General features: G+C 52.6%; 3 protein-coding genes across 3 annotated transcripts; 1 reads left to right on the top strand and 2 right to left on the bottom strand.

Moving 5' to 3' along the window:
• Positions 1 to 595: 595 nt before the first annotated feature.
• Positions 596 to 4,221, bottom strand: UCRPA7_670 (putative elongation factor 3 protein; the record flags this gene model as incomplete). The annotated part of the gene is made up of 3 exons (XM_007913264.1): positions 596 to 651; positions 711 to 3,670; positions 4,046 to 4,221. 3 exons carry the CDS (start codon positions 4,219 to 4,221, stop codon positions 596 to 598), a joined length of 3,192 nt encoding a protein of 1,063 aa, XP_007911455.1.
• A 2,993-nt stretch (positions 4,222 to 7,214) lies between these two features.
• On the bottom strand, positions 7,215 to 9,803 carry UCRPA7_669 (putative peptidase s41 family protein; the record flags this gene model as incomplete). The annotated part of the gene is made up of 4 exons (XM_007913263.1): positions 7,215 to 8,667; positions 8,749 to 8,923; positions 8,976 to 9,371; positions 9,440 to 9,803. 4 exons carry the CDS (start codon positions 9,801 to 9,803, stop codon positions 7,215 to 7,217), a joined length of 2,388 nt encoding a protein of 795 aa, XP_007911454.1.
• Positions 9,804 to 12,121: 2,318 nt separating this feature from the next.
• Positions 12,122 to 15,606, top strand: UCRPA7_668 (hypothetical protein; the record flags this gene model as incomplete). Its single annotated transcript, XM_007913262.1, has 7 exons — positions 12,122 to 12,349; positions 12,406 to 12,479; positions 12,529 to 12,634; positions 12,700 to 13,200; positions 13,312 to 13,518; positions 13,590 to 15,099; positions 15,161 to 15,606. 7 exons carry the CDS (start codon positions 12,122 to 12,124, stop codon positions 15,604 to 15,606), a joined length of 3,072 nt encoding a protein of 1,023 aa, XP_007911453.1.
• Positions 15,607 to 15,903: the final 297 nt, after the last annotated feature.

The raw sequence follows: 15,903 nt of genomic DNA, 5'->3' as shown, positions 1-15,903 counted from the left end.
TAGCAGATGGCCAACTCTATGCATGCTATCCGCATGTAGTACGCGTAAATCGAGTAGGCTTTTACTTCATGTGGTTTAAAGCATCAGTAGTTATACGATCACTGCATGTCACATCATATCAAGAGTAAGAACACATGTGATTGTCTATCAACGAATGCTTGATTCTATTGTCAAGTCTATCGGCCCTCTCTTTATCATACCAAAGATTTCGCTATCTTAATATCGGTGTGATTCCGTCAATGATGATCTGTATGTATCACGGTCTCCGTTCCATTTCCAGCCATCTCCTCAACAAACAAAATCAGATCCCTATCTTCTCCGCCTGAGGGCCTCCAAATCCTCAGGTTGAAAAGGCAAATGCATCTCTTTTGTCTATCTCTCTGGCCGGGTGCTAGGTTGGAGATTCAACAACAAAAACGTAGATAGGGAATTAAGGCCGCGCCGAGAACATGGGCGTTTGGGTGCGGAATAAACAAAGGAACACAGATTTAAAAACGCCGAGACCGTGCAAAAAAACCGTAAAATCGTTGAGGAGCAACTTTTGTGCATGATCATGATCGCCGAGCATAAAGGGAAACGACTTGGTGTGGAAGGTTTACTCGTCCTCGTCAGAGAACACCTCCTCACCACGCTTGCGGCGGGCCATACGCTCTGCAGAATTGTAGTTAGCATTGTGTCAATTATAGATGTCAATGGGAGTGGAAGCATACCCTTCTTCTTCTTACGGGCCTCGGAAGAGGTCAGTTTGGCCTTCTTCTTGGTGGTGACAATTTTGTTGCCCATGGCATCAAACTTGTCCTCCTCGTCATCATCGTCGGCCTTGAGCCTGGGACCAGAACCCTGGCCCTGCACCCAGTTGTGTCCGGAAGGAGTCATCTTGCCGTCGAGGACAGCCCAGACTTCCTCAGTCAAGTCCTTGGTGAACTCGGCAGAGTGAGTAATGATGATGACACCACCCTCGAATTTCTTCAGCGCCTTGGACAGAGCACCGAGAGAGTCACGGTCGAGATAGTTGGTAGGCTCGTCAAGAACGATCAAGTGAGGTCGCTGCCAAGAGCAGGCAGCAAGGACGACCTTGACACGCTGACCACCGGACAGACCACGCATACGAGAGTGAGAAACCAGCTCAGCGTCAAGACCGAAGTTGGCGCAGTGGGACTCAATCTCCTTTCGGACTAGAGGACGGAACTGACCAGAGGCAAGAGCCTCCTTCATATCAACATCGGCAACCATCTTCTGATGAGAAGCCAGAAGCTCGGAACGGGGCAGCCAGGCGTTGTCGGCAGTCATCATGGGAATCCAGCGCTCGTTCTTCATGCCAATGTTCTCACCAAGAGCGAAAGAGCACTCGTACTCGTAAGAGTTCTTGAACTTTCTTCGGCTGTTGATGCCAATGACGCGACGCTGAGAGCCCTCAACACGGAAGATCTTGTCCATGGCCTTCTCATCCTCCTCGGTGATGATCTTGTTGGCACGGTCCATGGTCTCACGATCCTCACCAGTCTGGAAACGCCACTGGATGTACTCGGATGGGGTCTTGTCCAAGTGGTTATCGATGTGAGCGAAAGCGTGTTGCTTGATGTAAGCAATACGGATATTCTCATGCTGGTAGATCTCACCAGCGGTGGGAACCAGCTCACCAGTCAGAACATTGATGAGGGTAGACTTGCCGGCACCGTTGGGACCAATGACGGCAATACGGGAACCGAGAGAGCACTGGAAGGTGATGTCGGCGATCTGCGGCTTGGAGGTACCAGGATACTGGAAGCTCATCTTGCTAGCACGCAGGATGGCCTTAGCCTTGGTCTTGACACCCTCCAGGAAACCGGGCTCAGGGAAGGAGAACTCCATCTCAGACGCACCAAGCTCATAGTAGGACTTGGCAGCTGGGACGCGCTTGACGAACTCCTTGAGGTTACCCCTGTAGCGCTTGAGCTTGAAGCGCTCGTAGTGGACAATGTGCTGGCAGACGTTGTCAAGGAAGCCGCTGTCGTGAGAGACGATGATAGATGTGCAGGGAGAGTTGATGAGGTAATCCTCGAGCCACTTCACGTTCTTCACGTCCAAATGGTTGGTAGGCTCGTCAAGGAGCAGGATATCGGGAGCCTCGAAGACGGCACGGCACAGAGCCAGCTTCATCTTCCAACCACCAGACAGAGCGGAGATCTCGCCAGAAATCATGCTAGGAGTGAAGCCGAACTCCTCCAGGCGTCTCTCGACCTCCTCCTTGGAGACATCGACACCAGCTTCGGCAAGCTTCTTCATGGTCCAGTCAATGGTGGTCATCTCAGTGTCAGCGGAGTCAAGGTCGTGCTCAACGAAGACAGTCTTGACCTCGCTCTGCTTGGGGAAACCCTCAACCTGCTCATTGTTGATGGCGCGCATGAGAGTGGACTTTCCAGATCCATTGGGACCGCAAAGACCATAACGCTGACCACGCTTCAGGCGGAGATGGGTCTGGTTGAGCAGAATCTTGGCACCGTAGGCGAGGGAGAATGTGCAGTTGCAGAGATCCTCACCCTCCTCCTCGTCGGCTTCGACCTCCTCCTCCTCAGCGAGGCCGGGAGAAGCCTTCTTTCGGAGGGTCTCAACGAGAGCCTCGGAGTTCTCATCACCAACAATAACGGAGGTGAAGGTCTTCAGGTTCTCGTACCAAGTGGTGGGCTCAGTCTCCTTCTCGTCAACGAGCTGACCAGCGATGGCGGAGATGTACTCCAGAACGGGGTTGAACTTGTCACCAGTGACGTGAGGGAACTTAGGAGACAGAGCCTCCTTGAGCTTGCCGAGAACGACAGCAAGGTCGCTGTCGTTGCGGGCCTCGGGAATCTTGCCATCAACGACATTGCCGACGCGAGTCAGGGTGTCGAGAGCCTGCTTGGTCTTCTCTCGAGCCTCGGGATCAGCCAGGTTATCGTAGTTCTTCTGGAGACCGGGCATCATCTTGGGCAAGAAAGGAGCGACAATGTTCGGGTCGTCGACGAGCTTGCACATGTTGTCAACGATGACAGCGGCCTTACGCTTGATGGCGGTATCACGCTCAGCCAGACCACGATCCAGAAGAGGGACCATGAGGGCCAGAGTAGGCTCCTGCACCTCGGTGACGAAAGTGGTGGCACCGAGCAAGTGAACGGTCTCGGGGACGTTCTCAGGCTTGGCGATACACTTGATGACCTCAGGAATGAAGCGCTCGATATCCCTGTTGACGATGAGCTCGCAGAGCTTCTCCATGGTCTTGTAGGCGCGGTCCTTGACCTCCTTCTTGGTGTCCCACATGGCCTCAGAGACGACGGGGATCAAGTCGGGGACGCGGAAAGCAAGCTGGGCGGGAGCAGTGCGGATGAGGGTGTCGATAAAGTCAAGCACGGTCATCTTCTCCGGCCACTTCTGGGCGTTGCGCAGAGAGTGGATCAGAGCCGGCAGCGTGGACTTGGCGGCATTGGGGTTGATGGCCTCGGCGATGGCCAGAGCAGCCGCAATGGCGGCATTCTTGACAGAAGTGATCTTGTCACCAGCAGCGGCAAGAACATTGGGGAGGAGGACAACCAGGAAGGGCTCGACATTGGGAGCAATCTCGGAGTGCTGGGCGATCGCCTGGACGGCGTTCAAGCCCTTCTCACGGACAGACGCATCCTTCTTGTTGGCGAGCTGCTTCTTGATGGCCTCAATAGTCCTGCTACAAGCATTAGCCAACTAGGAATTCTCTCTAATTTTCATTTTTCGGTGTGCACAAAAGACAGCCACTAGACCAGTAAACCAGCAACCCAGCTACAGCGAACCGAGCGCCGCAGCGAGAAAGGCGGGTCGGCCGTCCAATTGCCACCCGACGATTGCCACAAAAATTTGTGTGCAAATGCGGCGAGGGGCATATGGCGGTGGGCAGAAAATGGTTAGAGAGGGGTAATGGGCGTGAAAATGGCAGGAGGTGGGGATGGGCAATTTTCGGGCTCTGGCGCCGCAGGTGCGATGCGGGTGCGATGCTGGTGCTGGTGCTGGCACTGGTCTTGGGTCCTACAGCGGGAGAGAGAGGCATATCTGTGGTACTTACTTGATGGGCACATCGAGGTCCTCAATGGGGCCGTTGATGAAGGAAGCCAGAGCGGCGGCAGACTCCTTGACGGCGTCGGCCTCCTTGGAGATGGTGAGCTTCTGCATAAGCTCATCGAGCACCTTCAGGCTCTTGGCGTTCTCCGCCTGGGCAGCAGGGCTGGTGACGGCAGGCATTTTGGTGTGTGTGGTGAATTATTCGGCGAGGAAGAATTCGGTGGAGATTTTTTTTCCTGAGGGGGTCTAAAACCGCAAGTCTAAGCCCAAATCTCTTATCTTTCTAAGAAAGGCGAATCGGTCGACGAAATCGCTTGTCTATCGGTCTTGCGCAGTCTATTCGGGGGAGGGTATCGAAAAGGCGCTCGAGAAGAACCCGCAGAGGAAAAGTCGATGGAGAGTCGAGTTTTTCTCTGCTCTATGCTGGCTCGTCTAGGTCTGGGTCTGGGTCTGGAATTTCTTGGAGAGGCTTCTCTTGGAGGAGGAAGTCTCAACGAGAAACTGAAGATGCAAAGTCAAATGTAAAGACTGAGCTGAGAGGAGAAGTCTGTCCTGCGACGAGGAACGGACGAGGGAAATGGAAAATTAAGGGAGGGAGTGGAGGTTGAAGGAGAGAAAGATCAAAAAAAAAAAGAAGAGGGCCAGGCAGGGAGGATAAGAATGGAGGATGCACTTGCTTAAAAAGGGTTCCCTCAACAGGAGGGTAGCGGCAGATTATTGCTGTGGCAGCGCCTCCGTTCGTCTTCCCGTACCTTAGCCGTAGGTTAGGTACCTGGACCTACATAGTAAGGATTTGTATGGCGTCTCCGAAAGATTTTTTTCTGGAGACTGGCTCGACTGGACACAGTGGCCGCCTGCCTTCTCCCAAGTACCTGACCAAGTAACCAGCGGCAAAAGAGGGCTCTTTTGGGGTCTAGGAGACCCTAAGGGGGGTGAGATTCGATAACCCCGCCACTGATTGGTCCTTATCCCCCACCAACGACTCAGTCATCCCTGCTTATCGCTTTATCGGTGTCCGCGCTAGGCCCGATATGGCTCGGCCAGAGGGCGGTGAGCCAGATTTCATGCAAAAAAAAATAAATAAATTTACGAAACTCGAAAGTCCCCCGCCAGTCCCTACAACTTCTGTTTGCCCGAGGCAACGCGCTCTTTCCATCCGGTCTTTCCTCGCCTTCTTCAGATAGACGGGCTTCTTATCCAAATATTCTGGGGAAACATCATCTCTTGACGTCAGAAAGAAGGGCAATCTCTCATCTTGTCTCACAGGAAAACACTCGATGGTGTTGGTGGCGCTGTCTGTAGTTTGGTAATCTCACATGCAACCTGCCCGAGACGGTCTCCCTTCCAACCATCGCGGGGTACCTGGCAATGTCCAACTCTTTTTTTTTGGGAAGACTGTTCTGCCAACGAGATACCCAACAGCCCACCCCTTGCTCGATAACAGCCAGCCGATAAGCCCTAAATTCCGTACATCTGAAGAGCTGGGATGAGCCAGGCTCGAGACAGGGAATCAAAAGGACCATGTCAATGAATTAGTGTCAATCTGTAGCCCCTAGAATGTGCCGGGCAAAGCCTCTGCTTCGCCACGCATAATTAAAGGCTGTCCTGCCCAGACACCCAGTCAAGCCTGTTGCCTTTTGAGTGGAAGACAAATTGCCCGGCTCCTATTTGGCGTCTCTTGCACGTATCAGGTAGCATCGAATTAATCGCGTTCTCCTGGTTCATTGATCTCCTGGAGACGGTCAGGCTCGCTCTAGAGCGCCGCCCGGGACCACTCGGATCGTCCATCTTCGCCACGGGCTTCCCGAATCGAGCCCCAAAAGCCAGCTGGACTCACGCTTCCAAAGCCTCCATATTTCTTTTCACCTCCGCTGCCTGTCACGCCGTCTATCCGCACCCGTCCTTCTCTAGCCCCGTATTCTTGATCTCCACTGCTCTGGCCTACTGCATAGTAGAGTCGCTCCGCGCAACACTTTGTCCCCAACGAATCTTATAAGCGGCCAGAGCCAGCCTGGATCCTCGATTCAAGATACGAGTCGCTATCAGCTCGGCACTCCAACGACACGGCACCATGGATCTGACACCGGGGCTCCTTTCTTTGTCCTCCCGCACCAATGCAGTGTGCCGACCGTGATTCCCACCAATCCCCAACCCTCGCGGCGTCACCGCCTTTCTAATCTTAGCGGCTGTGCGCCCCCTTGGTGCTATCAATACTTTCCCTCTAGCGCTAGTCAGCATCTTGCCTACCGTGTTCGTGATATGGCCATCCAGGCGAGCCAGGCCAGGCCATGACTCCCACGGCAAAGAAGAAAAGCACTGACCGCATCTCCACTGCCATCACCCCAAAAGCCCCTAGGCAAACCCGGGGGAGACTCAGGCATGGCGATAGACCCCGCCAATTTTGATGAAATGATCTTGGGGTCCCCATGTTCTTTTCAGGAAGCGGATAGTTAGATTGGCTTGCCATCCCTCAGCAGCGGCTCTCTTCAGATTGCTGTCACGTGACTCCCCTGAACAGCGGCCACATCCGGGTCTTGCAGTGCAAATCTAGAAGGAGATAATATCCAATTCACAAGGTAAACTATCTACCTACCTAGGTAAATTCATATTGCACTAAGCCGTATGTCTAAAACATGATAATACACCAGCCTGTTTATCTGTTCTCAGAAGCCTTTGTGAAGTGAAAGGATGGCACTTGCCTAAGTTGGAACGATCTTGGGTCTAGAGCCAGTTTAGTGATCTCAACATCATAATATCTCGTTCTAACTTATTACCGAGGAAGGTAGGTGCGACTGAGATGATCAGTCATCAATCAGTCGTTTGAGATTGGCTCGAGCTCGACTTTTTACCTCCCGTCTGTGAGAAATTCTCGACTGCTCATGACCAGCAAACTCGATGCTACAACATCCAGACCATGGAGTCAAGCATTACGCATCTGTCTCCCTTCCATACAATACTTAAATGCTCAGAGCCAGGGACTTTCGAGTTGTAAGTTGCAGTGTCAAGCATCAATGCTGCGACTTGGCGACCAATTACAGATGACGGCAATAGGCTATCTAAGGCAACGTCTGCGAGGAAACTCCACTCAACCAAGACTTGGGGGCCGTTGTAAGATTAAATATTTCTATCACAGCTATGTATAAAGCTGTGTTTTTGTTTGCCTTAGTGCATACTTAGGGGATGGCCTTCTGCAAGTTCTTCGCGTTGAAGGTAGCCGCCTCACGCGGTGCCAGATTCCTCTTGGCCACCAGCTTGCTTCGCTCCTCAACACCAGCAGGCGACAGGTAGTTGCGGCGACGAGCCTCCGCCTTCTCGCTGACGTCGCGCTTCTCGATACCGCCGGCAGCGCACTTGGCGCCGTTGAACGCCGCGTCGGCAGCAGCCTTCCACACCTCGGTCACGTCCGTCACCATGGGCGCCGTCCAGTACAGGCGGCAGTCGGCTTCCTCAGCGACGAACTGAGCAGGCAGGCCATCGTTGACATTGTCGCGCAGGATCTGGTCGCGGGTGTTGACCGCGGCCGCCGTGCTGCGACGCAGCGGTAGGTCGGTGTAGGCGCTGAGCGCGTCCTTCTGCGCGTCCGTGGTCGCGAACTGCAGCGCCCACTGCGCATAGCTGAAGATGTTGCTCCAGTTCAGGACCTGCGCGCCCTTGACGCCACCGACGCCCTGGATGGGTCCCTGCTTCGGTCGACCGCCCATAGCGATGCTCTTCACGCCGCCCTGGATGCGCAACATCTCGGAGGCGAGTGTACAAGTTGACGCGCACATGCCGTCGTACAACATGATGATGTTCTCGGCCTCGAACGGCTGCGCAATGTCGGAGAGCGAGCCGTAGCCCGCAATCTCCATGCCCATGCCGAAAGTCTCGTTGGTGGTTGTCAGGTTGTCGTTTAGGTTCCACCGCATGATCGCCGTGTAATTGGTGTGCTTGTACACGTGCGGCGCGAACTTGTCCTCAAACGTCTGGAAGGGGAGGTCCGAGATGTTCAAGTCGTAGCGGTAGTTGAACCACGACTCATAGAAGCCGATGAGGTCGTAGTCGTCGCTCGTGTAAGGGTTGACGTCGGCGACCAGGTCCGAAACGATCTCCGAGATGGCCATGAAGCCACCGTTCTCCTTCCAGCGAGAGAAGCCGTCCTGGACAACGTGTGGGAACAGCTGACGGAAGAAGTCATAGCCTTGGAGAATATAGCCGCCGCCGTTGGCTTGGAAGTCGACCACGAGCTTGGTCTTGCCTGCCTCAACAGCTTTGGCGAAGCACTGCTGGCAGACCTCCTGGAACTCGGCTGGCGATTCGTTCTCGAAGGCCAGAAGGGCAATGACAGCGACATCTTCGAAACCCTCGCCATCAAGGAAATAGCATGACACGACACCGTCCTCAGTGATGACAACTGGGGTAGGATAGCCCGGGACTGTGATGCCGGAATCGCCGTCCACTGCAACCTTGCCCGCACTGGCAACAACCTCGTCGGTGGTGGCTCCGGTACAGAACTTCTGGTAGAATGAAGGACCATCGGTGACACCAGACAGGGAGGTCTTGATGCGGGCATAGTTCTCGAAGGTGGCCTCTGTTCCGTTTGCAAAGGTGAAGGTGGTCTCTGGGCCATACACATCATAAATGTATCTGGAAGAAGTCCATTAGCCGAATATCTCCTCAAGGGCCCAATTTCCAGCTCACCGAATACGGCCGCCGCTGCTAAAATACCCATTGCCGGTACCTGATGGGGGGAAGGCCATCTCATAGAACATGGTGTTGTAAGCCGAATCAGCATCCTGATTGAAGCCCGCCGTGAAGATGGTATCAGCGACATAGGTAGCAGCATCCACACCATTGATCAGCACAACAGCGGAAGCAGTCTCTGGAGAAGCAATGACATCCTCTGAAGACGGTTAGTATTTGATCGATGAGAAGTTGGGGGGCTGACAACATACCATAGAGTTTGATCACTGGTAGTGAGGATCCATCCTCGCTGAGAGAGACCAACGAGCGACGACGATTATTGTCAAAGACAGCGGTCAGGAGGTCCGAGTAGTAGACATAATGACCGTCATGTCCAGGGCCAAAGACATCCTTGTACATGGCAAGCTGGAAAGCATACTCGCTATCATACACATCGTTGACGAGGTTGGTTCTGATCTTGGCAAGCTCCGCAAACAGGTCATAGCCAGGGTAGAAATAATCCGCAGGAGGATCCGCCTTATAAGCAGCATCGGTTTGCCACTCAAGATACGGCACCATAGCATCGACGAGCTCAATAGCAGCCTCCTTGCCTAGTGGAACGGAGGCTAGACAGTCGCGGGCAAGCTTGGCAGCAACCGTGGGGGTAGCTATATTGTTGCTTGTTAATTCACCCTGTTCCTAAGGCTCGGCTTCTACCAATTGGAGTATTACTGACCCGAAGGATTAGCAGCCTGCTGAGCAGCCCATGAGTTGCTGACAATGGCACAGGGCTCTGTGGGAGAAGCCGTGGCTGTCACAGACGCCGATGATGTCGTTGAGGGGGCAATGCATGAGCAAGCACTAGAGAGACGGAAGAACATGTCTCCATTCTGGTTCTCCTTGCAGGCATTTGAGGCAAACGTCGGTATCGCCGTAGGAGCGACACTGGTGGCAGTGAAGGTTGCGCAGAAGGACTGAGCAGCAGCAAGTCGACCGGGTGTTTGTGTCGCCCGTAAAGCACGGAGACAATTGTCGGCGGCGCACTCGGCATTGACCGTTGCAGCCAGCAGGGCTGTACCGGCAATGATTTTGGCTCTCATCGTGATGCTCGAATGCCGTACTCGGTCTTCTCAGAGCTCACAGCAGGCGTGTCTGAAGCTTGTGAAGAGAGCAGTAGACGCGTGAAGCTCCCAAACTCCTGGGACGTCACCGAGGCTGGGCAAGCATGGCAGTATTTATTCCTCCTGCAAGTTCCCCTGGCGAGCTCGCATGTTTCCATATCGACTACCACCTTGATCAGCCAAACAATGCGCGCATCACGCACAAGACCTGGATATCCCCGTGGTGCCTGGCCAGCTGCCTTGCAGATGGAAGCTTGGCATTCGTACAGAAGGATGTCCCCTGGTGGGGAACCAGAGCAGTGAGGGACGCAACATTTTGATCTCCACATTGACCTGCTGGAAGAGGAAAGTGGAAGATCCAACAATCTGGAAGGGCTCGAGCGCGACCAGTTGGATGATACGGCTAGCTGGGACTCCCTAGATGCCAAGCCAGCTATGGAGCTGAGCTTCCGGGTTCTCACAAGACGATCGATGCAGCAGGAAGCTGAGTCTACCCTACAGTCCGCAATCAAAGTGTTCTGCCTCTTGGTTACGTGGAAACGGTGTCCCGTATTTCTCGAAGCCAAGCTGCTTTGCTGCGTTCGCTTCCACGCGCCACGAAAGCTTGTGAGTGAGAAGCCGTAGGAAGCTCCTTGGCTGCTTTGCGACTTACTGTTACCGGGTTAGTGGGGTGGCTCGCCGTTACGCCTCCGAAATTACCACACCGTCCTTCTCAACCACCATCGTGGTCGGTGACATTACCGATTGGCTTCTGATACCAAATCGCAATCACCGGGGGCTGGCCACGGAACAGGCTGGGGTGTATCGGCACTATCACCAGGGATCTTGGCCACCTTCCAATCTCCGTCTAAGTAGATCTGCTAGGCATCGCTTCATGACCTACAAAACGCATGAGAACCCAATATTTAATGCATTAGAACACCTGCCGTCTCGATCGCGTGCCACTTGGTGCCTGTGGGCAGAGTAAACCGTTGTGGCTCGGGTGCCGAGAGTAGAAGGTCCGGTGCAAAACGGCTGCTTCACCGGCGGCCGCTCTCTTAACAATCGCCTGTGGTCTAGGCTCAAGGATCAACGGTTTTCGGCAACGAGGGGATTCATTCCGCTAAAAGCGCGGCCGCGGCGGTGGCGCAGAACGGTCCCCCACAAGTCTAAGTGCAGTAGTATTTTAGTTTTAGGCTTTGAGTGAGTTCGACCTCGACACTGAACATGCTCGGAGGGCTTGAATGATTCTATACGATGAAATGCACAAGTCCCTGCATTGAGATGGAAATCGTTCAAGATGCGGCTAATCGTTATCGAATTCCGTGTTTGGCGAAGCGGTCTTTGTTCATAGAAAAATCATCTGATTTAGCTTACCACCAAAACTTTATCGCAGGATGAACAAAGAGAATTGGTCTTGCAAGACTCCCCAATTGAAATGACTCGGAACCAATAAGTAAGACAAGGCAAAAATCAACATGTTTGGCTTTCATGAGCAGCCGCAGCGTCTTCTTTGTGCATTATGGTGTTTCGAACAGCTTGCATCCCGCAAACGGCAGTATGAATTCTCTGGGCTGGTGCTCCACGCCGGAAGGCGATTAACCTCACCGAGCCTTTGTTGTAGACCAATCTCCCAGGATCTTTGAGGCCCCTGCAACAAAATGTAGAACATGTCGAGGGCATCGTCTCGGATTACGAGTCTTGACAGCGAGTAAATTCGAGCTAACTGGAAGTCTCGTCCCCGAAGTCTCGTCCCCAGATACAACAACCAAGGCCCTGTTGCAACTTGCAGACATATCGAAACCATGGCAAGCTCAAGTCAAACAGGGAATTTGGGCGGCACCCAGAACCCGCCCGTCGATCCACCCTCAGGGAGTGACAGCGACAGTGACTCGGACACGTCCATGAGCTCTTCTGGATCAGCCGGTATTTTCAACTCTTCAACCATCTGGAGCTGGTTGGTGAAAAGGACCGAGATAGATGATCTCAGTGAGCCGGAGCCATTGAGCGTGGCTTTGAAAAGACCAGCCAATAACGCCAAGAAAGTTCGTAAAGGTCAAGGCGAATGGGAGTATATCGAATACTTCCCGGAGTGGACTGATCCAGAATACAACCCAGACTACGAGGTATGGCACGATAGTGGCCAGATGAGAAAGAGGTTCAAGCGAGATATTACCCAAGTCCTCCGACCTGCACTTCTTTTGCAAGACCAGATGAAAAATCCGACGATGCACGCCTTGAGATGGGGGATGCACCCTGATGGAACAGCCGGCAGGTCTTGGGTGACACCAACTGTTGCAATTGGTACAACGGTTGAAATGCCGGGTGAGGGTCTGAAGTCGGCCAGTGAATTCTTGAAATCTACAGTTGTGGATGATGCCCATCCCCAGGGAATGTCATTGCGAGACTATCTCGAAACTCAAGCCAATGCGAGAGACAACTTGAGTGCAGAGGAAAAAGGTCAAGCTTGGTTGAAGCTATATGACGTGATCTCGGAGAACCAGGACTATCAACGTTATCTATTTGACGGCTTTACGACTGATGATGTGAGTTGATGAGGCTTGTCATCTTCGAAAATACTTTGAACTAACAATCATATTAGTTCGTGGAGCGAAAGGCCTATGATCCCGCCAACTTGGTAGTCCCTGACAGTAACCTACAAGGACCTCTACATCCGTAAGTGATCAAGTCTGTTGCCAGAGACATACAGAAACTAACGATATAGGCTTGTGGCTCGCAACAAATGGTTGAAGACCGACCATTTAGGCGGGGCAGAGACTAGTCCACGACAATTGTTCAATATTAACGGATACCGCGGTGAATATACTGCTGTAAGTTCCAAACCAAACGACAAAGCTTTTGGAAAACAGTGATTCTGACAGTATGAGTTTTGTAGTGGGACGACATCATATGGGCCGCATTGCAACCAACTCTTCAGATGGTCACTCGAATCTTGAATTCGAATCACCCCTATTGGCAAGCATTGCTCAATTTATATGCTCGGTGTCCCGTCCATTACGCCAGAGACTTGCGTGACCCACATGAGAAGACCCGAGTGCCTATTCGAGATAATCTGAGATTGGCCGTGGATCCTGCCTTCATGTGGGATGAGACAAGGAGACTGCGTGATCTGAACTTTCCTTCAATGGAGGTCACATCTAAAGTCTTGCTGAACAAAATTGAGTGGGAGTTTGGCAGTGTTTACCGTATTACAGGTCAGGACAAGGTATCAACGGGAAGTTATGGCTCGACGACGTTCGAAAAACCGGGAGATCCGCCAATTCGGATCCAGATCGGCCTCGAGCTCCTTTTCCCACTTCTTGTACGGTCTTACACCCTAGGAGAGAAAGCGGTCTGCTCTTTCCTTGTGGCCGCAACTATGCTCCATGAGCTTGCTGTAAGTATAATCCTGCTGCGTCACTTGCTTTTCAGCCGCATATCTTGCTTGTGATCCTCCTCACATCACATATCATCGAGCCCGTGCTAAAGTTTGATCTTGATATAATAGCACGCCGCGCATTATGCACATGCGGCGCAGTTCCAGAAGGATAAAGTTTGGGTGGGGATCGATTCTCAGTTCGGAAACTTTAGTCAAGAAGTCTTCCAAAATCTTGAGAGCCTGGGCGACAAGCTTCTTGATCGATCAGGTAAAAACGATGAGTGCTTTTTTGAGAATGAGGAACAGGCCGAGATGGGATTTGCGTTTGAAAACAGGGTATGCTTCGGGATCTACATCTCGACACCTCTTAGCTATCCGGCGAAACGTCACTAATATTTGAACCATAGCTCTTCGGTGGTGTCCTTGAGACGCTTCCCCTGGTCAGATTCAAGGGATTGCATTGGCAGACTGTCGCGGGTATCAAGTCACGATGGCCACAAGCGGCCCCGAATCCTCATCCATCAGAGCTACAAGGCAGTGCGGACTTCCTCAACTACCCATCGGCTCATGCCATGACTATGGAAGAGGTTCTTCCTGTGGAGCTTTGCGCTCGCTTCTTCAGCAACGAATTCTGGTCATGCGATGCTGTAAAGTACGGTTGGCAGTCTTTCAAGTTCTCCCCCCAGCAGCCCAACCTGGCGAGAGCGTACAGCCAATTTCCGAGTTACGTTGAGAAAGGGGCTCTCTACGGCAGCCAGAATGTCGCCGACTGGATTGCGATTGCCAATGTAAGTCTTCGGGAAGCCGGCCATAACGTGATTGCGGACTACCTGAAGGCGTTGAGTTGGGAAGGCCTCGACGAAACAAGTACCAAGAGAGTCTGGACTTTTGAACAGTTGACATGGGACGAGACGGATACGCAGTTCAACCACCTAGTGAAAGCAGTGCAACGTGACGGCCCAGAGATTAACTCAAGGCTGGCATTCCTGCGCACTTCCCAGGTCGTGATCAACAACGAGTTCGAACAAGAAAGGCAGCAATGGAGAGCAGCGCAAGCCAGCGGCCAAGACGTGGGCAATGTCGAGCCTACCATGGATTCTTTTATTGAACAGCGCATGTGGGAATTATTCCAATACTTCGCCTTGCTCTATCAGGACATTGGAGAAATCCATCGTTGTCTGACGGCGGAGATTACTTACCTACAGAACCTGATATACGACTATCTCAGGGGTCGTCCTCACTCACGCCTTGCAATCTGGAACGCGTTTGGAGGACGGCTTGCAGGTCGGATGAGTGCAGTACATATGAAGTTGACCACGGGATGTATCGGGATCTTGAGCCCCTTGGAACAACACGTTACTGATCTCCTGCATTTCAATAGCCCGTGGCCGCCAAGGATTATAGAGGAGCTTCAGAAGCTCCGAGGGCTCTTCCAGATGGATCAAAATCACATACTACACGCCTTAGAGTTCCTCGACCCCAAGTATATTCATGCCGACATAACTCTCCCCGCTTTTGTAGGCGTCATACCCTCGAGGAAGAAGAAGAAGTCAGAGATGCTCAGAAACATGGCAATTCGCGAAATGACACTCATCACGGAGCCAGTTCTGAAAGAGGTGATCGAGATGTGGTACAGGATCATCCAGAAGCGGGACGAGTTTAACTCGGACACGGCAGGATTCGAGGCGAAAGAGCTGAAGAAGGATGTCGAAAAATCCATCAAGAAGCTCAAGACAGTGCTCAAGTCGCAGGGCAAGTCTCTGAAGAAAATCATTAACCAGGACGAGCATGGGCCAACGAAGCTGGGGACTAATATCTTTGATGTGTCCAAGATCCTGAAAGACGCCAAAAAAGAGGGCAAGGCACAAACACAAGCCCCAGCTACTGGACAGCAACCGCAACCAGAGACTGAACAACGTAAGCCTTTCCGTTCATTTGCATTATGTTATGGCGAGACATGCCGCTAACTGCCACATAGCACCGAAGCGTGTCAAGTTCTCCGAGTTTCCACGAACACCAACCCCATCGCAGTGGAATCAAAGGGCAACAGTTCCTTTCTCCACCCAAGCAGGCTTTGGCCAGTTTTCGGGTTTGCCAGGAGGATTCAACGCTGGTGCACCGCAGCAAGGTCTATTCACCAGCACCAACCAGGCGTGGCAGCCCTCCCAGCCCATTGGTGGGAACACGCCTGCCATGTTCGCTCCATTCCCGCATCCTTACGCCACGAGAGAGACAACTACTGAAGACGTGCAGCTGGAGAGAGACGCACAGTTGCTTGCCGATGTCATGTTTGGTGGGCAGGCGCTGCAGAATCAGTTCCAGCACGGTGTTCCCGTGACCTATCAGACGTACAGGGAGGAGCAGCAGAGGGCTGCATCAAAGTCCCCAGAGCCGAGTCCAGAACGGTTTCCGCACCCAGTGTAGGAGAGCTGAGGGCTTTGACCAAGGATATCATTCACCGTGCTCATTTAGGAGTTCTGCTGTTTTCCTTTTACTTGTTTCTATTGGCGTATTGTGCAACATGCGAATATTCTTGCGTTCTTTTGTAAAGCAATTTGACAGCTACTAGATTACGGGGTTTCGAGAAAAGACGGTATGCTGTCAGAAGGTCTCGGTTTGTGAAGATCATAAACTTTCATGTTTCGGTGCTTTGCCTATCGTTGAGGCATACCTTCCTGTCCAGAACTCCAATGCCTGCCACTGAACTCCATGCTTTAAAAA

This window comes from Phaeoacremonium minimum (assembly GCF_000392275.1).
Source record: "Phaeoacremonium minimum UCRPA7 unplaced genomic scaffold PA7_03_scaffold_39, whole genome shotgun sequence".
Taxonomy (NCBI): Eukaryota; Fungi; Ascomycota; class Sordariomycetes; order Togniniales; family Togniniaceae; genus Phaeoacremonium; species Phaeoacremonium minimum.
The sequence above is the reverse complement of the archived record's forward strand: the minus strand, read 5'-3'. Positions and strand labels throughout refer to the sequence as shown.